Below are 21,932 nucleotides of genomic sequence, written 5' to 3' on the forward strand. Positions count from 1 at the left end.
TGGCTCTGCCCAAAGCATCCATATCCTACCCTTGCATTCTGGCTTGGTATCTTCTACGATAACCAAATATGCTTTGTCCCAACGCTTCCTAGTGATGGATGGCTCAACCCCAGGTCTGGCAGGCACTGCTCAGATCCATAGCACATGACCTTTCTGAAACATGGACCCTTTACAAAAGCACAGGAGAGCTATAAATGCTCTTCCTCTCAAAGCTGTATGTGTACACACAATTTTGCATATGGGGGTGGGGGTGGGAATGGACCACAATGTTCAGATTTAGAACTCCTACCTTAGAAGTCACTAGTTCAATCCCTCTTACAAACAAGGAAACTGAGGCCCAGAGAGGTTGAGTCATTTGGACTCAGCCAAGATTAAGTGTTTTTTTAAAACTCCACACCCTGAACACCCTCTTTGATTCTCTTTATTATTTGTTTAGGCTGAGTGGAACCCCACCCTCCTGGCCAGCAGCTCAGGGCTCACTCCCCAGGGCCTGAGCCTAGGCTTGTACTTAAGTCTCTGTGGTTTCACCAACTATTTAGCCTAGAACACTGAGGCTTCTGTGAGAGGGAGTACAGAGGAGTAACCAACCCCACCCTGTATCCCTCCCATCCCAGGGGACTCACAAACCCGGTCCCGGTTCCTTTCCACTCAGACAGTAACTTTATTCGCCTTTGGCTGGTTTTTCAGGAGGAATGGGGTTGGCAGGAGCCTGGGCTTCATGCGCCCTCTGGTGGGCCTCAGAGGCAAGGACCAGAAAGGACTGGAGAGTCTGGAGGCCACAGTCCAGAGTTTAGGGGAGGGTTGCAGTGCTCCTCATGACTGCACCCCCGACCCAGCTTCAGGAGATGGGGCATGATGGGAGGAGGCCCTGAACCTCTGGCTCTCATACTCGCCCGTGTTGGATGCCCGCATGTTCTGCCGAGCCTTCATCTGCTTCAAACGGTCCTTGTCCACTTCCCGCTTGGTGAGGATGAAGAGGAGGATACCACAGGGGAAGCCGATGGCCCTAGGGGTGGGGAGATGTGCATGGGATTTGGGGAGGGGCCGAGCCTCAGCCAGAGGAGCTGGGCAGAACCTCATTCCAGCTTCAACTGCACCAACACTGCAATACAACTTGCATCTATTCAGCCTCAGTGTTGGCTGCTGGAAGGCCCCGTGTGAATCGGATCCTGCCACTGCCCTGCTCAAAACCCCGCAACAGTTCTCTATCACTTCCTGGCCAAGTTCAAACTCCTAGGTGGCATAAAAGGCCTGTGGTTGGGTCTCTGCCCACCTTGTCATTCCTTTTCCCTTTAGTTTGACACTCCTCAGCATGAGCCCTGCCAGCCTGCCATAACAACTGTGCAGGGTTCTCCAGAGAGCCCATTCTCTTTACCTTTCCAAGTCTTGGCAAAAGTTCCCTCTGCCTAAACCACCCCACACGCCATCCCTGACTCTCCTTAACCTAAGCAACTGCTATGTGGAAGGCACTTCAGCGTGGGGAAAGGGCGTGGAGTTATAAGACCTGGTGAAAATCCAGCTCTGAGCCTCAGTTCCCTCCTCTGTAAAATAGGGATGTCCTATTTATCTCAGAAAGACTAAAACAATACACAGTAAAGTACTGGCACACCTTGGGTGCTGGAAAAAAATATTAATTTCTCCCTGCTTTTAATATTGCTCAAGCCTGGCATGCTCCAGTCCATGGGGTCACAAAGAGTCAGACACGACTGAGCGACTGAACAACAACAATGTATTAAGATCAGAATCAAATCCAAATAACAATGCACTGAACATCTTATAGGTGCTACTACTGTATTACTAACATAATCTTGCATGACCTCAATTAAAACCTCAATTGGGTCCTGCCCCAAGCTCCTAAAAGAGAGGATGAGGCCATAGACCCAAATCTGAATCAGATTAGCTCAGCTTAGTGCACAGAAAACCCACTCTCTCTCCAGTTTCAGACGTTGCCACCTCCCTCCCCTGCTCCAGTCCTCTGAGATTCCAGTCCTCACACCCAGCCATTCTGTCCTGGCAACCCTGGATTCAGTTCATCACCTGAAACTTGGAGACGTTTCTGGGTCCCACCCGCCCCTGGTGCCACTCCCCATTGGTGGGCAAAGAGTTAGTTAAAACTTACCAGGCTAGTCCCACAGCTTTCATGGGGTTCTTGCCCCTCTTTCTGGGGATGTATTCCAGCTCAGGAGAGAGGGGCTCAGGCTCCTCCTTGCACTCTGGGGAGCTGTGGCTTTGCAGTGCCCGGCTCCTGTTCTGGGAAGCCTTGTTCGCAGCGGCTCCTGACAGAATCCCTGTGAACGGAGGCAAGGAAGGTCAGTTAAGAGAAGAGGAGAAGAAAGCCTAGGGAGGAGTGACTGAGATCTGAGGAAGGGGAGTGACTGCAATTTGGAGTAACAGGTGCCTGGGAGAGTCCAGAGAGAAATGGGAAAATCGCCATCGAGGTGGCACCTTTGAAAGCCGCTTCCACGTCACTGCGGGCTCATCACCCTGGTGCCGGGAGAGCGAGCTTCGCTGTTCTTCATCTCCTCGGAGCTCAGGATGTGAAGGGACTGCAGTGGGGCTCGCATGAGACATATGGAAGAAAATCCGAGAAATGGCTTGCAAACTGCAGAACGTTAACACTGGAGGGGGAGCTTAAAGGTAGTCTACTCCATCCCCTCATTTTATAGAAGAGGAAAGTGAAGCCCCAAGAGACGAACTGCTTCGCCCAAGGTCAAACTGCTAATTATCCGGGGCTAGAACCCAAGCCTCCAGAAGCCCAGGGCTCTTTTCCTCTGCACTGCGGTGAGTGTGAAACACCTGGAGCGCGGGAGTCTAAAAGGCTTCCTCGAGGCTCCCTTTCCGTGAAAGACCCCAGAGGTGTCGTGTAACCGGAAGGCTGAGGGATGGACTGGGTGACTTTTAAAGAGCATCTTTTAGCCCCCAGACTCTTTAAAATCCTGCAGAAGGATGTGGGCAGCAATCGACAGCCCTGAACTCCTGCTACAGCTTAGCGGGATGTGAAAAAAAAGGGCATCCCCTGCAGTCCTGCCCTCCCCGGGGTCCCTCTCCTTACCCCGGAGGACGCGGGCATTTCTCGCCCCCCGGCCCTTCAGCGCCGTAGCAGCTACCACCGCCGCCATGTTCAGATCCCACCCCCCCCCTTCACCGCAGTCCCCGCTGGGAATTGTAGTTTGCGTAAGGGGCCTCCCCCGCTGTATCCGTCCAGCCTACAAATCAGAAACTACATCTCCCAGAAGCCCAAGCAGCGGACCCAGGAGAACTACCCTTCCCAGGAGAGCCCCGGAAGCGCGCACCCTCGCTTGTTTCCCTCCTGTTGGGGGCGGAGTCAGGTCGGGCGGAGTTTGGGCTCTCCTCGCCACGCCTCGGTCTCGTCTCCCTCTTCTGTCCTGTGATTGGTGACTCAGCCGGCCCACCCCCTTCTCTATTGGTCAAGAGCCCGTCGCTCTCCCTGCCGGGGGAGTGGCCTACACCTACTTCCTCCCGGGAGGAGGGGCCCGAGTTCCGCGTCGTCGCGCAGAGCTGACTCTGGGAGGCGTTTGGGCCCAGAGAAGTGGGTCTGCCGCTTGCGCCGCATGGAGTCCGAATCGGAGAGCGGGGCCGCTGCTGACACCCCCCCGTTGGAGACTCTAAGCTTCCATGGTGATGAAGAGATTATCGAGGTGGTAGAACTGGATCCTGGTCCGCCGGACCCGGGTAAGAGCTGCGGATTCTCAGGCCATGGGACAAGAGGCTCTTACCCCTGGCCTTTGACCCCGGCTTCTCCCCACTCTGCTCCCCACCCTACCCCACCCACCTGTCATTCCTACCTACCTCCTTCGCCCTTCCCCTCTCCCCTAACCCCACACTTAGTTCTCAGGCCTGGTCCGGGGTGGGGGTTCCCCTGACGCCTCCCCTGGCCCTTCCCCTCACACACCCCCTTCCCATCATTCCCTCGGTCCTCCCTTCCCACACGGTCTCTGGCCAACCCCAGGTCCTCAGAGCTCTCCAGTCCTCCGTTCCGCACGCCCCCTCCTCCCTGCCGCCTCTCACCCCCCGCTTCACCCCTCCTGTCTGACCTCATCTTGCCCTCTGGCCACATGACCACCCCAGCCTCGGGCCTCCCCACACTTGCCATCCCTCTTACCGCCAGCCGCACACCGTCTGTTAACCCTCTCCCCAAAGCAGACGATCTGGTCCAGGAGATGGAAGATGTGGACTTCGAGGAAGAGGAAGAAGAAGAGGGCAATGAGGAGGGCTGGGTTCTGGAACCCCAGGAAGGGGTGGTCGGCAGCATGGAGGGCCCTGACGACAGTGAGGTCACTTTTGCATTGCATTCTGGTAGGTCCCTGGGGAGATCTGTCCTAAGTTCAGTCCAGGTGGACATTTGAGCATCATCCACTGTGTAGCAGTGGGAAAATGTTGCTTTTGTGGTGGAGGAGCTGTTGGCTCCTGGAGTCAGTTGAGACACACTTGGGTTCAAATCCTGTCTCTGCTACTTGGTTGTTTATGATCTTTATTGATGTCTCTGGGCTTTAGTTTCCTTTTAAAAAGTTGTCATTGATAAAAGTTCCTTTACTCTGAATTAGGGGTAATAGTACCTTTTGGTTCATCTTTTGGATAATCCTCTTAAATGTTAACTCTTGATAAGGAACCAGTAACGCAGGCTTTCCTCACTCAGCCCCCAACCTGGTGACATCCCACTCAGAACTGTAAGCCCTACACACGTTCCCTCCTCTTGTCCACCACATAAGTGTGGGGTGAAGGGAAGAACACAGGAGAGCGATGTGTCCTGGGGAGGGACTTAGAGTTTGGCAAGCTTGGGGAGGAATTCTCCAACAACTGAATGTTTGAAACTTAGAAGACTTTGGATGCACCCTTCTTTTCCAGGAGGAAAGACATGTTGCTTTAGGTAGAAGGGTGTGGGCTCCCCAAAGGTCCTGAAGGACAGGACTCTAGGTGGGAGCCCCACCTCCTTACTCTTGGAATGTTTCTTGGGACAGCATCAGTGTTCTGTGTGAGCCTGGACCCCAAGACCAACACCTTGGCAGTGACAGGAGGCGAAGACGACAAAGCCTTTGTGTGGAGGCTCAGCGATGGGGAACTGCTCTTTGAGTGTGCAGGTGAGGGGGCTCGGTGAAGTCTTGCCTCTTTGCAGGTCTTAGGGGGCTGGCCTGCAGTGGTTGTGCATCCAATAGCCATTTGTTGATCCCTGTTTTGCCAGCCCTATGCTTGGCCCAAGAGCCTCAAAGAATATCCTAGTCTGTTGTGGGCATGGGGGAGGGAGACACTGATTAGCCGAGGGAGTCAGGGAAAGACCTGGAGGAGGCGACACTAGTGACAGAGAATGGGGGTGGGAAGAAGGCTGTGGATGTTTCAGGCAGAGGTGTGGTGTGGACAGAATGGGGAAGACATAGGTCTGGGCTACACGTGGTCAACTGGGGGCCCAGCAGTGTCTCACCTGGGGAGAGCTGGGGGTGTTGGCTCCTGCAGCAGCTATGAGTTTGGTTACCTGTTCTGTGGGGACTCATCCTTTTTTTCCCAGCAGGTACTTTTTGGGGGCCGGATACCTAGCTCCTGTATCCCCAGCACCAGGTACCCTGACATTTTCTTCTCTTTCTGCCCAATCTCTGCAGGCCATAAAGACTCCGTGACCTGTGCTGGTTTCAGCCATGACTCTACCCTAGTGGCCACAGGGGACATGAGTGGTCTCTTAAAAGTGTGGCAGGTGGACACAAAGGAGGAGGTCTGGTCTTTTGAAGCAGGAGATCTAGAGGTGAGATCGTCACAGTGGGATTCAACTATGAGGGCTGGGCAGAGTGGGGAGAGCTCAGGGGCCATGCCTCCTTGAGTAGATCAAGCCAGCTCTGAGCCAGTGCTCTCCCAGAGGACAGCAGGGGTGTCTGGGCCTATCCCCTGGGATGTCCCCACTGACTGACTCGGAAGCAGGGAGAGCTTGGTGGGGCTCCCGGGGGCAGACTCCTAGGTGAGATGGGGTGAGGAGAACCCCTGTTGAGCCTTTGTCTCTGCCCAGTGGATGGAATGGCACCCTCGGGCACCTGTCCTCCTGGCGGGCACGGCTGATGGCAACACCTGGATGTGGAAGGTTCCGACTGGTGACTGCAAGACCTTCCAAGGCCCCAACTGCCCGGCCACCTGCGGCCGAGTCCTCCCTGATGGTGAGAGCGGCATCCCTGAGTGTGGACAGGTGGGGTCTGGGTTCCACACCTGCCTGGCACCCTCCTGGGCCATGGTCAGCAAACTCTGAGGTCTGCTGTTGGGAGCACTGACCGCCCAGGACCAGAGCAAACAGCTCTCCCTTTCTCACCCGGAACTGGGTCTTCCCTGGGGCACTGTCTGTTCCCTCGCTTCCTTGCCTGCCTCCCTCTTTTCTTGCCTGATGCGCTGATGTGTCTGTGCTGGTTGTCTTCTCTTCACCTGCATCTCTGATCCTTTAGGGAAGCGAGCTGTGGTCGGCTATGAAGATGGCACCATCAGGATTTGGGACCTGAAGCAGGGAAACTCTATCCACGTACTAAAAGGTATCGGAGGTGGGGGAGGTGTTAACCTAGGCCTTTTTGGGGAAAGGGCCGAGACCTGGGTCAGGATGAAGCCTGACTTTCCCCGCTGCTTCATCCTAGGGACCGAGGGTCACCAGGGCCCTCTGACCTGTGTTGCTGCCAACCAGGATGGCAGCCTGATCCTCACTGGCTCTGTGGACTGCCAGGCCAAGCTGGTCAGTGCCACCACCGGCAAGGTGAGTGGGGCCTGGAAGCCTGGCTGTGGGGCTCTCTGCGTCTCCTCCGTTTCTTCTCTTTTTCTTCATTGAGCCTCCTCACCCCAGTGCCTTTCTTCTCTTACTGGAGAACCACGTTTCCAGGCCCTCTTCTGGTCCTCTCCTCTGGCTCATAGGTGGTGGGCGTTTTCAGACCCGAGACTGTGGCCTCTCAGCCAAGCCTGGGAGAAGGGGAGGAGAGTGAGTCCAACTCCGTGGAGTCCTTGGGCTTCTGCAGTGTGTGAGTGTGAGCGTGGCCTCAGCCTGGACACAGGAGCAGGGGGCTTGGGGGAGGAGGCTGGGCTGGGGGACCAGGAAGGACAGAGGGCACCGAGTGCAGGTCCCTCCACAAGCCATCGTGATGCTCTCTTCTGCCCAGGATGCCCCTGGCAGCTGTTGGCTACCTGGATGGGACCTTGGCCATCTATGACCTGTCCACACAGACCCTCAGGCACCAGTGTCAGCACCAGGTACAGGCTGTGGGGAAGCCCAGGTTCTCTGGGAGCATCTGCCCCAGACTTGGCTCCTGTCCAGTCCTCCCTATGGTCCCTTATCCCTCCCTCCCTCCTTGAGAGTTGGGAGCAGATGCCCCGGACGCACCCCACTTCTCTGTACCCTTCTGCAGTCGGGCATCGTGCAGCTGCTGTGGGAGGCAGGCACCGCCGTGGTTTACACTTGCAGCCTGGACGGCATCGTGCGCCTCTGGGATGCTCGGACCGGCCGCCTGCTTACTGACTACCGGGGCCACACGGCCGAGATCCTGGACTTTGCCCTCAGCAAGTAAGTGACTTGGGCAAGGGCTGGGGTCTCTGCATATTTGGAAGGTGAGAGTAGCATGTGGGGGCCCTTAAAGTGTGGGAGGGTTGCTAAAGGAAGCTGGGACCCAAGGCCTGGGCCTGCCTAGGCAGCTGTGCTGGGGGCCTGCGGGAGTCGTCCTCTGTTGGTGGTGTGGCCTCTCATCTCACTCTTGGGCTCAGGGGCTGGGACTGCCTCCCCCATGTGGGCAGCTCTCCTCTGATCCCCAGGCTGATGGCTGGCTTCAGGAGTGTTCACTGGATGTGGGCTGGTCAGCCCAGCTCCAGGCACTAGCGGTCTAGAGTTGGGGATACACTGGAAGAGCCCCCCCAAAGTGCCCCTGGGTGGTGGGCTTGGGGTGGGCCTTAGGTTCTCCAGTCCTTTCCAACTGTGCTTTCTGTCCACAGAGATGCCTCCTTGGTGGTGACCACGTCGGGAGACCACAAAGCAAAAGTATTTTGTGTCCAGAGACCTGACCGCTAACAGCTGCAGCATCTGCTTTGTGTCTGGTGTGGAGGGGGCGCAGGGAGACCCCCCACAGCAGAGGCGGTCGGGTAGGAGGGAAGAGGAGGGGAGGGGCCTCGGACTACTTTCCAACCCCTTCAAACTGACTTGCTCCCTCTCTGTCTCTTCCTTCTCTTAAGAAACCCACCCCTCAGGCCCCTCCTTCCCCCCCTCCCCTCCCCCTCACCCAGACCTGGCAGATACTTCAGAGGGAGGTTCAGACCTCTTTCTCTTTCACTTCCTTTGCTGGTGTGAGCCATGGGGGTGTGTGTTTGTTTGTGGGGAGTAGGTCTTTGAAGTTCCCGTTCTTTCCCTTCCCAAGTCTCTGGGGGTGGAAAGGAGGAAGAGATGTTAGTTAACAGATTTTAAAAATGTAAATAAAATATACTTCCCAGAGACGTGTGTGTGTGGATTTTGTGGCTGGACGTGAGGAGGAACCAGTGAGGGGCATGTCAGGGTGTTGCTACCCTCCCCTTCAGCTGGATTTCAGGGTTCCTCAACTCACCGCCCTCACCTACAACTGCCTGCCTATCAGGAATCTCCCTGGATATATATCCTCTAGGTTCTTTCCCCAGCTGTTCACCTGTCCCTTCCCTGGCTAAGACATGGAATCTCCCTGGATCCTCTAGGTTCTTTCCCCAGCTGTTCACCTGTCCCTCCCTGGCTAAGACACGGAATGAGATAACCATCACCTGGGCCAGGGGAGCTTTATTCAGTCAGAGTGGGGTCATACAGGGACACTCTCTGGTCCATGATCCAGAGCTGTGGGGACACGTGGAGACGGGTGGCAGCCAAGGTGGATGGATGCTTCTGGTGGGAATGAGCAGAGGCCCTCCCTCTAGTTCAAGTCGAGGTCCACGCTGCTTTGGCTGCTGGTATGGTAGGTGGTGCTGGGGCCAGGACTGCCCTGGGGTCTGCCCCGCAGCATCTGGAGCCACCTCTGGGCAGCCGCCCTCCAGGGGGCTGTGTAGCGCTGATCACCCAGCCCCATGGCCACAGGCACGGCCGCCGCACTGGCGCTGCCCAGTGAGATGAGGGACAGCAGAGTTCCGGGCCCCAGCGGCGGGCGCTGCTCAAAGGCCAGGACAGAGAGCAGCAGGGTGGCCACGTAGGGCCCCCAGCACAGCCCGAAGAGCAACGTGGCCCCGGCCTGCGCCCTGGCCTGCCGCCAGGTGAGGGCCCGGGCTAGGGCTGAGGGCGCCCCGCGGCACACGGCCCGCTCCAGCCGGCGTATGTCCTGCAGCTGGCGGTGTGCGGTGACCAGCACGCGGACTGAAAGGAGGGCGGCCGCGCCCACGGCTGGCAGCAGGAGCCCATAGATTTCGAGGTAGAGGTAGGGGGCTGGGAAGACGGCCTTGGAGCTGCAGTTGCCACCAGGGGCCCAGTGGTTCCAGCCCAGGGCAGGCAGGCTGGCAAAGAGCAGGGGGGCAGCCCAGGTGAGGAGCAGGGCCAGCCGCATGCTCCCGCGGGGCCGCAGGGGCCGCAGCACGGCCATGTAGCGCTCCCCGTGCACCAGCAGGAGGTTGGCGAGCAGGGAGAGGAAGCAGAAGTTGGGAGCCAAGTAGAGGAAGAGACAGGACCAGTAGCCCCGGCGGCTCTGGCTCCACAGGGCAGGCAGTGCGGGCAGCGCCAGCCCAGTGAGCAGCCCTGCCAGCAGCAGGCTCAGGAAGAAGCAGCCGGCGGGCGGGCTGCGCAGGCGGCGGTCCCCGGCGATGCCCAGGGCCAGGAGCAGGTTGGCAGCGACGATGAGACTTGCCAGGGCCAGGGAGAGCCCCAGGGCCCCTGCAGGAACGGGGCTGGGCACCTCCTTGGTGCTGTTGGGTGTCATCTTGGGCCTGGGGAAGGGGGAGACCTGGAGCAGCAGCAGGCGTGCCTGGACGGAAGATGGGGTGGCTGGAGTTAGGATGGGGCTGCGGATCACTGTCCTTTCTCAGCAAGTTGTTGTTGTTTCATCGCTAAGTCATGTCCGATTCTTTCTTTGTGACCCCAGGGACTGTAGGTCACCAGGCTGCTCTGTCCATGGGATTTCCCAGGCCAGAATACTGGAGTGGGTAGCTAGTCTCTTCTCAATTGAACTATTGAGCTATTCCCCACCCAGGGAGGGACTGAACCCAAGTCTCCTGCATTGGCAGGCAGATTTCTTTACATCTGAACTATCAGGGAAGCTATCCAGAGGTTGCAGACCAATGGACTGTGGACTATATCCTGTTTGCTGATACACATTTTTCCTCCAAATGAATTGCCAATTAAAATTTACATAAAAATTAATATTTTTGGTTAAAAAAAATGAGGGCTTATGTAGTAGCAACCAGTTAGAGTTGAGCGGTCACTGCCTTCAGAAAGCTCCCTATAGTCCCCACCCAGCCCTTTCACCCATTTCTGTTACCTGCCTGACCCTCTCTGGGCAGCTGTGTTTATGCCTCTGGTTAGACACACCCATCCCCACAGCATTTGGACCACCCCTGCCTCCACCAGGTGAGGCCTCTAATCAGCTAAAGGGATAGGATGGAATCTGCCTGGTGTGTAGTGGTCCTCTGGCCAGCCAAAAGCTGACAGTCTCCTTTGGGTCATGGGTGGGCCCTGGACCAGGGGCTAGGGCTGGGGTGCGGGGGGCAGGGTGGATATAAATGGAGAGTGGTCCCTGTCTTCAGATGCTTGCAGGCTGGTTGGCACCAGTGTCTTAAAAGGTGGTAGGTTACAGGGATTGGGGGTGGGGGTGGGGGTGGGGTGGGGCAGAAGTCAGTCTGAGGCAGGGCTCACTGAGTTAGCAGCTCCAAGGGGTTGCCCTATCCCCAGCACCTCCCTTCCATCCGCCTTGTGGCTGGTTACACTTCAGTGAGCAGCCTCCGGGTAGGACTTCCAGCCCATAAACTTGACGTCCGCACCAGGCTAGCAGCTAGCAACGGGGCCTTTCCTGGGAACTGGAGGAGGGGAAGAGTTGCTGAGGGACGGGGAGGGTTGGCAGTGAGTGTGGAGGGCAAGGGGGGCTGGAGTGAGCCCAGAGATGGAGGGGGAGCCGCTGGGCAGGGCCTGGCCTCTCTGTGGCTCCGACCTGTCCCAGGCCTCCCATGCCCTGGCCCTACTGCGACATCAAGGGGATGAGGGAGGGGGTGTCCTGCCTGGGCCCTGTGGGAAACTCCTGCTTCTGTCAACAGGGGAGCAGCTGCTGTTGCTAGGATCAAAGTCAATAAGGGAAGGATTCCTACCTGCCCCCTCCCCGGAGTGAGAGGGTCGAAGGGCCTCAAGGCCACCCTGAGCACAGGAGATGCTGCCCCTTCTATTCCCAGCTCCCCCAGGCCATTGCACCCCTTTACCCTCAGCCTGGTTCCTCTTCCTCAGTGTCCCCCAGTGCCCTCTGCTGGGAACATCCTTCCCTTCCAGCGGCCCTCTGGTTTCTGTTCCCCTTCATCCCCGCACTGTTAACTTGTTCAAACCCCAGGAGATCTCAGGGTCCTGAAACTTCAAACTTGGACTCTGGAGTCACAGGCTGGAGCTCCCAGCTCTTTGCTGGGAGTGAATCTCCCACCCCACCTCCACCAGAGCCTCAAGAAAGGCAGGGTCAGCCCTGGAGGGGGGGGGGGTACATCTCAGCAGTCACAACCTGGAGGCTCTGGAGGCTTGGGCTAGGTGCAATGGCCTCTTCAGGCCCTGAGGCTGAAGTCTCCAGGTGTGGTCCAGGGGCCGGGTGGGGGCTAGGGTTAGGGTTAGGTAGCTACTCACATGACTGTAGGTGACAGGTGTGGCTTGCCCAGCCTGGGCTCCCCTCCGAGTGTCAGGGAGCTGTCCTGGCCAGCGCTGCAGGGCTTCTGGCGATGTCTGGTGTCCTCACCATTGAGGTCATGGTACCTCCACTGCGTGGAGACAGCGGGGCCCCCAGCTCTCTGCTGCCCTGGCTCTGCCCTTGCCTGGGATGGAGCTGAGGCTGGTGGGACCCAGCCTGGCCCCGCCTCTGGGGGTGGGGCCTGACACACCCTGAGCTGCTGCTGGGAAGGCTTCCTCCCTTCTCCGCTCCCCCCCCACCCCCTCCACGTCCTTCTCCTGTACCAGGGGCCCTGTCTCCAGCCACTGGACATAGCTTGCCACCAAGGAGGCAGCTTGGAGCTCTCTGGCCTGCTACTGCTTAGCTAATCTGAGGAATGCATTCCAGTTAACCAACAAAGATTTAGTCCATCCTCCCCACCTCCCAGCTGATATATTTACATTTTATAAATATATCAGTGGCCAGTCAGCTAGCACATCCAGCTCTGTAATTCTGCCAGTCTGCTGAGTACAGTCTGATGGTGGTGGTGGTGGGGGCCTTTGGAACCCGAGAATCTTCGCTATCTTCCCTTCCTATCATCTGATGGGAACTTTCAGCTTATAAAAGCCAGCCTTGCCTTCTAGAATCTGGGGTCATTCCACACTTTTCTCATTTGCTTTGTGAGTCACGTTTTGGGCTCAGAGGCATGAATGGCCCTGGGGGTGTGACTTTGTGCCAGCCATCTCTCTGGGCCTCTATTTTCTCACCTGTAAAATGGGAGCAAGGCAAGGCATCAGTCAGTGTTGCCAGGAGTCTTATGGGATAATATGTGTAACTGCACACACCCCACTGCCCAACACCTAACGGGGGAGGGGTCTCAAGTGACATCCTTCTTCTCTCCTCCATGAAGACTGAGAAACAGCCAGAGCTTGAATCAGAAGGCCTGGGTTTAAATCTCAAGAATCCTAGTTGGATCCTATTTTTCTGGCTGTGTAAACTTGAGCAAATTATTAAATTCTCTTACCTCAGTTTCCTCATCTGTAAAATGGGGGCTCATACTGTTTTCACCTATTGTGAGACTAAATGAGAAAATGTGGGGAGACTTCCCTGGAGGTCCAGGGGTTGACTCCACCCTTCAACTACAGGGGCACAGGTTCAATCCCTAGTTGGAGTATATCCCACATGCCACATGGTGTGGCCAAAAAAAAGTGTAGTAAGGACTTGGGTCAGTGGTTGGCACAGAAGCAGTCAACGAAAGGAACTTCTGGCCTTCTCTGCACGTCCCCTCTGAGAATTCCATTGAAATAAGCAGATGAAGAGCTTGTGAATAGCAAGATGGTAATGACACTTTCACTTCACAAGGAAACACAGGACACTGAGTGAGAGGAAGGGCAAGTTCAAGGCTAGGAAGCACTGATTTCCATCTTGTGTCAAGTGTAACTTTGGGGAGAGGAAGAGAAGCAGCAGTTACATTTTCTTGAGACCTGAAATGGGAGAAAACAGGCTAAAACTTCAGCAAGAAAGCTGGAGGTTAGACATTAGGAAAAGCTTTCTCGTTCAAGAGCACATGAAGATGGAACGAGGGGTCCTCTGCTCTCTCCCAAGAAGATCTGGGCCTGAAGGGTTGGAGGCCTGAGAGGTCTGGCTCCGCCAACTCTGCAAGGCAGTCAGGGATCCTGGAGAGAAGGGCCTCTGGATGAAAAGTGGGAGAAGCATCCAGTCTCAGGCCTGTCCTCAAGGGAGCTGGTGGCTAGGAGGACGCAGCGTTCCAGGGGATGGCTCCCAGCCCCACGCTCTCTGGTTGGGCAGAAGTCAAGAGGCTCTGGGAGAGTTCAGACTGGGGTCTGGACAGAAGTGGGAGTGGGGCCCCTCAGATACTGGACTGCCGAGAATAAACAGACCTCCCTCTGTTCCCAGCCCTGGCCTCCTCCCGGCAGCCTCCAGGATGTCTGTGTTTCTTCTCCGCTGCTCTGTCTAAACAGTGTGTGGGATGACGTGTAAAGAACAACTCTGGGAGCAGGAGTCGGGCAGCCTGGGTTCTGTCCTCCGCTCAGCTGTTTGCTCCTGACTTGATCGTCTGGTTCCTCTGTTCCATCAATCCCTGGGACTGACTCATCCGCAGTCTTCTCTCCTTTGCTCACAGGAGGGCTCTGATGCAGGCAGTCTTCAGATGCTCCAATCAGCTGACTCTTCAGGCCCTAGAGTCCCCGCCCCAGTCCCCCTTCTCTCCTTAGGTCCAGCCTGTTATCACGATGCCTGATGTGGACGGGGACAGGAAATGCACCTGGGCTGCCTTAGTCACTCTGTTCTCCTGGGTATTTAACTTTTCTGTTGACCCTGGGTGTCTGGGACTGGGTGGTGAGGGTCGGGGGGTACTCACTGACTGGATGAACAGAGGCAAAGTGGTGATGAGTGGCTATCGAACAGTTCAACCTTCCCCAGATGCAACAGCAGACGAGCCCCTGGGAGTCTCTGGAGGGTTGTGGGCACAATACTGTCACCAAGATTGAGGAAGCCCTAAGTCAGCTATATGAGCAGAGGAAACTGGTCCTTCCTGTTAGGGATAAAGAACAGATCTCTCACAGAAATTTAACAGTGCTTTTAGCAATCCCCAGAAGGGGGCAGCATTGCTTGAACTCAGAATAGCCCCAAGAATGGACCCAGGCTTGGGTCTTGGCCCTCTGTGGCTGCTGGGCTGAGGCTGAGGCTCCATCAAGCCTGCTTTGAATGAGACTGAAGGAATTGAAATGGTAACAGCAGAGAAGCAGCTCTGGGTATGTGGGCTGACACAGAAGCTGGTGTTACTTCCTCTTCCTGGCTTCAATTTCCCGCCCTCTGGTTCCACACTGTCTTGTCTTCCCTCCAAGCTCCTGGTTTTTAGCTTCTCCAGGTCCCACTTTCTCCAGACTTGCAGATACCCACCAACACCTTCCTCACCTCAAACTGCAGTATGAGGGCCACCAGCAAACAATAGCACCATTTTTGGGGAGGATCTGAAAAACCCCAAAGCAGAATAACCTTGGTTTATGCTGCCTTCTGATCCCCTTGGGAGTGTAAGAATGTAACTAAGATTTATTAGAAAGCATTATCAACTATAATCATAGGCATTATCAGTCAGTTCAGTTCAGTCGCTCAGTTGTGTCTATCTGTGACCCCATGGACCACAGCACGCCAGGCCTCCCTGTCCATCACCAACTCCTGGAGTTTACTCAAACTAATTTCCATTGAGTCAGTGATGCCATCCAACCATCTCATCCTCTGTCGTCCCCTTCTCCCGCCTTCAATCTTTCCCAGCATCAGGGTCTTCTCCAACGAAATCAGTTCTTCAAATCAGGTGGCCAAAATATTGGAGTTTCAGCTTCAGCATCAGTCCTTTCAATGAATAATCAGGACTGATTTCCTTTAGCATGGACTGGTTGGATCGCCTTGCAGTCCAAGGGACTCTCAAGGGTTTTCTCCAACACCACAGTTCAAAAGCATCAATTCTTCAGCGCTCAGTTTTCTTTATAGTCCAACTCTCACATCCATACATGACTACTAGGAAAACCATAGCTTTGACTAGATGGACCTTTGTTGGCAAAATGATTTCTCTGCTTTTTAACATGCTATCTAGGTTGGTTGCAACTTTTCTTCCAAGGAGCAAGGGTCTTTATTTCACACTGCAGTCACCATCTTCAGTGATTTTGGAGCCCCAAAACATGAAAGTCTGCCACCGTTTCCCCATCTATTTGCCATGAAGTGATGGGACCAGATGCCACGATCTTAGTTTTCTGAATGTTGAGCTTTAAGCCAACTTTTTCACTCATTATAAATGCCTACTATGTGATAGGCACTTATCTGTTGTCTACTCCTTTTAAGAGCCCCTTGAGATAGGTGGAGTCATGTCCAACCAAAGATGAGGCCACTGGTGCTCAGATTAAGAAATCTACTCAGTCACATAGCTACTAAGTGGAACCCGGATTCAAACCCAGGTCTGTCTAAAAACACTTCTGCAGCTCTCAAGTTTACATCCCCAGCTTATCTACACTTCCCAGCTATGGACTTTTGGGCAAAGGAGCAAATTAGCACCAATTGAGATTAGATCCCCTTTTCCCAGCCCACATCCTCAGCGTGCTGAAGTCTTCCTACAATGGGCTTTGGCTGAAGTTACAGTGGGCCTTTGTCCCTAAGGTGAAGGCGGACCCTTAAGAAAGAGTTAAGTGTGCCCTGGAAACAGATGTAGACAAAGGAGCGTCTGGAGGGGGTTTTCCTCAGTATGAGTTTTTATGCTGATGAAGTCTTGGAATTAAGACAATTCCTTATGGTTTACTGCTGTAAAAAATACTTAATGCCTCTCTTTTTCTCCTAACTCCCTATCTTCTAAGCAATTTCGGCTTTGCCATTTACAGCACTTTTCAGAAATCTGATCCCTATTATTGGCAAAATATAGTTGAGTTCCAACTTACTAAGGAGGTATGTTCTAAACTCAGCAGGATAGCAAACACACTTTCTAGCAAAATTACCTTCACAAAGCCCTTACACAGGGGTACAGAACACGTCTATGTCACTGTCTCCCAATAGATCTAACTTAGCCCAGTTTTCCATCTACCAGAGGTAGCTGATGAGGGGCCACATCCCAGGATAACACAGGGCAGACTAGGCAGTGAGCTCTCTCCACTGCAGGTCACGGTTGGCCCCAAGGGGATAGCACTCTCCAGGGCAATTGTTTATTGAGGGCATGGGAGCATAACTGATCCTGAGCTTTCCAGGATCTCGTTTACAAAGAGTAAAGTGAAGTTTTGATGACTAAACAACCTGTCCCTTCAAATCTGACCACGACCCACAATAAAGACATTTTTATGACCTAGTCAGTATGTCCACAACTAAGACATATTTCAGAATTAGTACTTACCCATGATAGGAGTGATGTACTCAGCGTATGACACAACAGCACCTACTATTCCATTTTAAAACGTTGAAGATGAAGTCACACACGTGAAAAAAAACACACAGGAAACCACACACACACACACACACAAATTGAGTTGCATGTAAAACTGGGGAAATATGAGTAAGATTGTGATCATGTCAACATTAGCTTCCTCCTGGCAATTATATTGTATTACAGGATTTTAGCACTGTTTCTTACAACTGCAGTGAATCTACAAATACCTCATAATTGCTGAGGAAATGTCAGATTTCACAATTCATTGACAGTCTCAAACCAGTCTGAAACACAATGAACTTGATAGAGACAAATTAAGCAGCTTTACAGTGCATGTTCGAGTTTACTTAGAAATGCCAACTAAGAGCTTATCAGTGAGCCCTTCTCCCCTCTACAGGGAGGGTGGGGGTGAGGGGGCTCCTGAACCTAAGCTTCTCCAGTGCAGGTTTGTAGGTTCAAGGGCAGTACTGATGCATCCTTCATCCCTCCTTTTTTTGGGGGGGGTGGGGAGGGGAGGGGGACTCCCAGTCCAGAAACCAAGTGAATTTTCATGTAAGATAGAAAGATTTTCTTTATTAATGACCCCAACCGTATTTCTTTAGATACAGGAGTTTTGAACTCAAATACTTAGAGAAAACGAGTTAAGATTGCATTATCCTGCAACTCATTACCAGTAACATATTGCAAAGCAAAACAGCTTGGAAAAGAGGGGTAGGGAAAGGGGAGTGAGGGAGGGAAGATAAAGAAAAGGAATTAAGTTGATCAAGTGGAATTCTTTTTTTTTTTTTTAATTCTTGGGAACCATGAAGTCCTTGCAAGCACAGCTCGTTTTTGCAGATTATTTTCCAAACGTGTACAAAATGGAACCAAAACGGAGAATCCCTTGAGAACCTGAAGAGGTGCAACATTAAAAGCTACGATTATCCAGTAGCAAGTGTTCCAGCCTTCAGTTGCCAGCCGCTTCCTCATCCTGTTCCCAAGAGTTAGCGGGATGAAAACGTCTTCCCCCTTCAAAAGCAGAGATTAAATGCGAAGGTTAGTTTCTGCTTACCTTCCCATCCACCCCACGCTTTGCACTGAGATGGGGTCAATGTTTCTCAAGCAGAGATATGCGGGAACTCCAGGCAAGGGTTAAGGTCCAGCTTTCACAGAAACAACCCATCAGCTCTTTCTTCCTATTGAATACTTCAGGGTACCAAGTAATAAGCCCATGAGGACAGTAAATATACCAAATTAGACAGGAGAATCACCTGCCCACAATTTCTGGGTGGCCTAGATCTACTTGCATTTTAGACTGGTCTCAACCCTCTTCTGAGTGAAGAATTTGGGGTCCTCCTAACACAGCTTATACCTTTTTCAGGCTAGCAGACAGCAGTTCCTTAAATCTTTCCCCATGGGGCCAGGATGTCAGAAGAAGCAACCCTCCAAACTTTCCAAGTTTAAAGGTGCTTTGTGTTGTCATACGGTGACTACACTCAGTCACAAAACACTTGCTTCACTTAAGGCTCCTGAGCTGGGGTGTCCTGTCCTACCCAGCATTCTAAGAATGGCCAACTTTGGGAATGGTTCCCAAAGATGGAGGGTACCCATCTGGCACAGAAGCCTGGAAGCGAGAGCGGAGGACTATGGGAACTAAGATTTTCCTGCCTGGAATGTCTTACCCTACCACAGATGAAGCTAAAATATTTTGTTATCCATTCCCCAACAGAAAGCTCAATTCTGACAGAGCTCTGTGGGGTGCTGATGGCTCGCTTCTGATCACAGTAGGGATGCCACCCTCCTTTATGCTGCTCCAGGTTCTGAGAACCCAGAGCAGAACAGGGCTCCTGGCTTCTCCTGCCTAGCCTTGGCAACTCAATCTGGTTTTCAGGGTTGTTTACCTCCTGCTTCTCCTTTCTGGGGCTCACCTCTGCCAGAGAGGTCACAGGACGGAAAAAGGCAAAGCTGCTCTCCTTAAATTCCAGGAAGGAAGTTTATGGACAACTGGCTCCTTCAAGGACTCATCTTTTCTTAGTCCCCCATCAGGACAGGCAGTTGCTCCTGCCCTTCCACTGCACCTGCTTTGCAGTGACCCCACACTTCAAGGCTGCCAGGCTGTGTGACGGAGCCAGGGGAGAAGCCCTGTGGGGAGACACTGGGTAGTGGCTGCCTGGTGGGCGTTTCTACTTAACAGACAGACAGGTACAGGGCTGAAGGCGACAGCAGAAGTTTGTGACTATTTATGATGCCCAGCCCCATTTGGTGGGCCACAGGCTGGCGGGTCAGGCTGCCTTCTGCTGCACTGGCTGCCGGCTCACCTCCTGGCCTCTACTGAACCAGGCCCTGAAACTGGCACAAAATTGGCTGCCTCACACTCAATGTCACCAACGTGGTGTGCGTGAGAGAAGCAAGCAGGCAAGCAAAGGGAGACCTGTCCACTCCATGATGGAGGTTAAGAGTCTGCAGGTCAGCGAGAGACGTGCCCCCAGGACACGCCCACCCCGCCTCACCACCTTTCACGTTCTGGCCATTTTAGGCTGTGCTACAAAGCTGCAGGGTAGAAGGAATGATGCTGCCATTGTCTTGCCATGGCACATGGGCACTTCCAAGCAGAGGATCCAGCTGTGGACTGAACACTCTGCTGGCTCTGGGCAGTGCGAGGAGTTATTCTAGAGAAAGATCCTTGGTATCAATTTCCTAGTGAGATAGGCAGCCTCTAAAGTCTAGAAGGCAGGGGTGACTTACATTGCTCTCTATAAATGTCTGATGCTTCTGAGATTAAAAGCACTCTGCTCAGGTGCCCAAGACTCAGACCCTCTCTCACCTTGTGAAATGGCAGCAAAAACTAGCTTGGTAGAAGAGGCCAAGGAAAGGAGCCTGAAGGCCTAGGCACAACATACCTATAGAAGGTTTTCCCAAGAGTGTGGGGTCCTGGAAATGGCTGTGAGGGTTGTGGGGGTGCTTAGTTCACCTCAGGACGTTTAATTCAATGGGAACAAGTGATAGGAGATGAGCACCTATTTCTCTGCCTGGAGAACAGGATGGCGGAAACCTTACCAGAGGGGGTCCCAAGAGTCGGCACCTGGCACAGACCCAAACCCCCAGGCCCTTGACCATGCTGCTCTACTGCGGACAGTGTCCTGCACCCTTTAGGGCGCTCCTCATCATCTCCACCTCAGATAAAGTCGACCTCCTCTTCAGGCAAAATTCCTGCCAAGACTCGGACCAGGAAAAAGAATGTTTTGGAATAGTTCCAGGCCTATTTATGCAACTATATGTCCTCAAGCAGATTATTCCACTTCTACAAGAAGACATCAAGACAGTTAAGATAGGCCTCTCAACTCAGGCCCAAAGAGAACATAGTTCATCTTGGTAAAAAGGTCTGTGTTTCTTCCTAGCAGCCACTCTCCTCGATCACAGAGATGTGGAGACAAGGAGGCCCATTCAGACGTGAAAACCTGTCTGTCCCACCTTTAGTCTGCCAGGCAGCTATAGGCGCCCCCCTGCCTGTCTCACCTGCAGCCACTGCCAGACACCTGGGTCACCGACACCCATGACCTCCTTGGTGAGCTTAGGAGAGGAAGGTAGTCCTGCGGCAGGATGGTGCTACTCACGTGATTGTTTTCATTTCCTTTTTCTCGGCATCTGGGCGTGCACGGTTCAGCACCTTGAGGAAGTCCGATGTTTTTGCCCGCATACGTGTGTGAATATAGGCCTGGAGGCAAACACAATGGGTACTGAAGCAGGGTCATGTTCCAGAAAGGCTTTGCTCTAAGTAGTGGAAATTATCAGAAAGGTCTGGGAACATCCACCCTGGGGTTGACGTAGGGCCGTGCAAGGAAGCATATATTCACCTTTCTGCTATGGAGTGAGAGGGATGGAGAAAGGCCATGATTCAAAGCCTACAGAACCATCTCTGTAGAGTTCCTACCAACAGCCTGGACCAGAGAGGACTTTATGCCATGAGCTCTGGTGGAGAGAATGGCCCGGAGCACAGGGGCTGTGGCTGCTCCCACTCACCTTAGAGCACTTGATGTGGTAGTGCAGGTAGTCCCGGAACGTGTGGATCAGGTTGATGGTGTTGTCTCGCGCACTGGCGTTGGTGTGGCGAGGGAACAGCACTGGGTGGGGCACAGACAAGGTGTCAAGGTCTAGCGACACCAATGCCAAAGGGTGCAGAGACCAGCAGCCTGCCGTCGGCTCCCATCTAGCCCTGCTTTGGGACCGTCCACTTGTTTCATTAGGGTTTTCTGCCAGTGAGTGCAAATGGAGGAGACCATGGCCGAAAACCAGGGCTCCCCAGGGGAAGGGCTTGGTCCTGGCATTCATTCCGGGTCTGGACTCTCCGACTGTGCACTGTGAAATCTACTAGCTCTTGCCTCTCAGAAGTCTCTCTAGAAGATGACACAACTGGCTACCTGGGTGGACTCTGGAGCAATGGGGATTAGAGAAGAAAGCCTGCCTGCTGTAGGCCCTTGGTGCCAAGGCAGAGTAAGCGTTCAGAGAAACTAGATCCCTAGAGGACCATGTAGTCTGTGGTGAACACCAAACAGGAAGGGACAAGAACCTGAGCACTCCTGATGGGGAATGGCAGGAGGAGCTGCTTTGGATGGGGGCTGAGAAAAGCCCCTGCCACTGCATGACCCGTGAAGCCCTGTGCAGTCAGTCACTCGGCTTCACACCTGGGCAGACCTGCATGCCTCTCCCTCTGGGTTCTGGGAATCCCCTCTACCTTCTGCATCTATCCTACTCAGTGGAATTGGCATCAGCAAAGTCCTTGAGTGTCAAGTTTTGTTGAAACGAAAAGAAATGCCTCCTAAGAAGGGGTGGGATCACTGTGTGTCAACTTGCCCTCAAAAGAAAAGAGCGCCAGGCCAAGAGATAACTATACTGCAGAGGTCCTGAGATGCTAATGACTATAAGTTCACCATCAGTTTATGTAGCACAAAGAGAGACACTGCTAATTAAACTGTAACAGGCTGTCCCAACCTCAGAGAGAGTAACGTGCTAAAAAAAAAATAAATGTAGATTAGACTTAAGGAAACCTGGTTAATCAACCCGCTCATCGCCAATAAACTGGTGAAACTTCAGCACTCAGGTGACTTAGAGAACTTCACAAAAGGGGACATTTTAGTGCCATCAGAGTCAGTATGCGTATGAGCTGCGATTCTAAACCGTCAGCTGTTAACAATGAACCAGCTCACTAGGCTGAAGCAAGCTGTGAGAGGGGTGGATGTGAA

General features: G+C 53.6%; 4 protein-coding genes across 6 annotated transcripts in view; 1 reads left to right on the forward strand and 3 right to left on the reverse strand.

Annotated features, from left to right (window-relative positions):
* PNKD (PNKD metallo-beta-lactamase domain containing) overlaps positions 1-3,263 on the reverse strand; it is a 69,614-nt gene extending 66,351 nt beyond the window's left edge. The window contains exons 1-3 of one of the 2 annotated variants that reach the window (XM_043910073.1): positions 3,053-3,263; positions 2,120-2,288; positions 638-1,006 (exon numbers count right to left, since the gene is read on the reverse strand). In XM_043910073.1, coding sequence (XP_043766008.1) covers positions 814-1,006; positions 2,120-2,288; positions 3,053-3,119 — 429 coding nt within the window. In that variant the 5' untranslated portion in view covers positions 3,120-3,263 and the 3' untranslated portion in view covers positions 638-813. Of the gene's footprint in view, positions 1-637; positions 1,007-2,119; positions 2,289-3,052 lie in introns of those variants that run through there. The other variant, XM_043910071.1, reaches the window with a different exon arrangement.
* A 219-nt stretch (positions 3,264-3,482) lies between these two features.
* Positions 3,483-8,446, forward strand: LOC122698690 (angio associated migratory cell protein). Of its 2 annotated transcripts, none has more exons than XM_043910069.1 (11): positions 3,483-3,693; positions 4,162-4,317; positions 4,980-5,099; positions 5,613-5,752; positions 6,011-6,155; positions 6,435-6,518; positions 6,618-6,733; positions 6,889-6,992; positions 7,131-7,221; positions 7,377-7,531; positions 7,954-8,446. In XM_043910069.1, exons 1-11 carry the CDS (start codon positions 3,573-3,575, stop codon positions 8,027-8,029), a joined length of 1,308 nt encoding a protein of 435 aa, XP_043766004.1. In that variant the 5' UTR covers positions 3,483-3,572; the 3' UTR covers positions 8,030-8,446. The 2 variants fall into 2 exon arrangements, with proteins under 2 accessions (XP_043766004.1, XP_043766005.1); XM_043910070.1 differs by having other exon boundaries at positions 4,165-4,317.
* A 295-nt stretch (positions 8,447-8,741) lies between these two features.
* On the reverse strand, positions 8,742-12,031 carry GPBAR1 (G protein-coupled bile acid receptor 1). Its single transcript, XM_043910611.1, has 2 exons — positions 11,771-12,031; positions 8,742-9,923 (listed from the first exon to the last, which is right to left on the reverse strand). The coding sequence occupies exon 2, from the start codon at positions 9,876-9,878 to the stop codon at positions 8,889-8,891; it is 990 nt and encodes a 329-aa protein (XP_043766546.1). The 5' UTR covers positions 9,879-9,923; positions 11,771-12,031; the 3' UTR covers positions 8,742-8,888.
* Positions 12,032-17,266: 5,235 nt separating this feature from the next.
* ARPC2 (actin related protein 2/3 complex subunit 2) overlaps positions 17,267-21,932 on the reverse strand; it is a 28,037-nt gene continuing 23,371 nt past the window's right edge. The window contains exons 9-11 of the mRNA XM_043910083.1: positions 20,713-20,813; positions 20,307-20,407; positions 17,267-17,721 (exon numbers count right to left, since the gene is read on the reverse strand). Coding sequence (XP_043766018.1) covers positions 17,697-17,721; positions 20,307-20,407; positions 20,713-20,813 — 227 coding nt within the window. The 3' untranslated portion in view covers positions 17,267-17,696. The remainder of the gene's footprint in view (positions 17,722-20,306; positions 20,408-20,712; positions 20,814-21,932) is intronic.

This window comes from Cervus elaphus, chromosome 8 (genome assembly GCF_910594005.1).
Source record: "Cervus elaphus chromosome 8, mCerEla1.1, whole genome shotgun sequence".
Classification (NCBI taxonomy): Eukaryota; Metazoa; Chordata; class Mammalia; order Artiodactyla; family Cervidae; genus Cervus; species Cervus elaphus.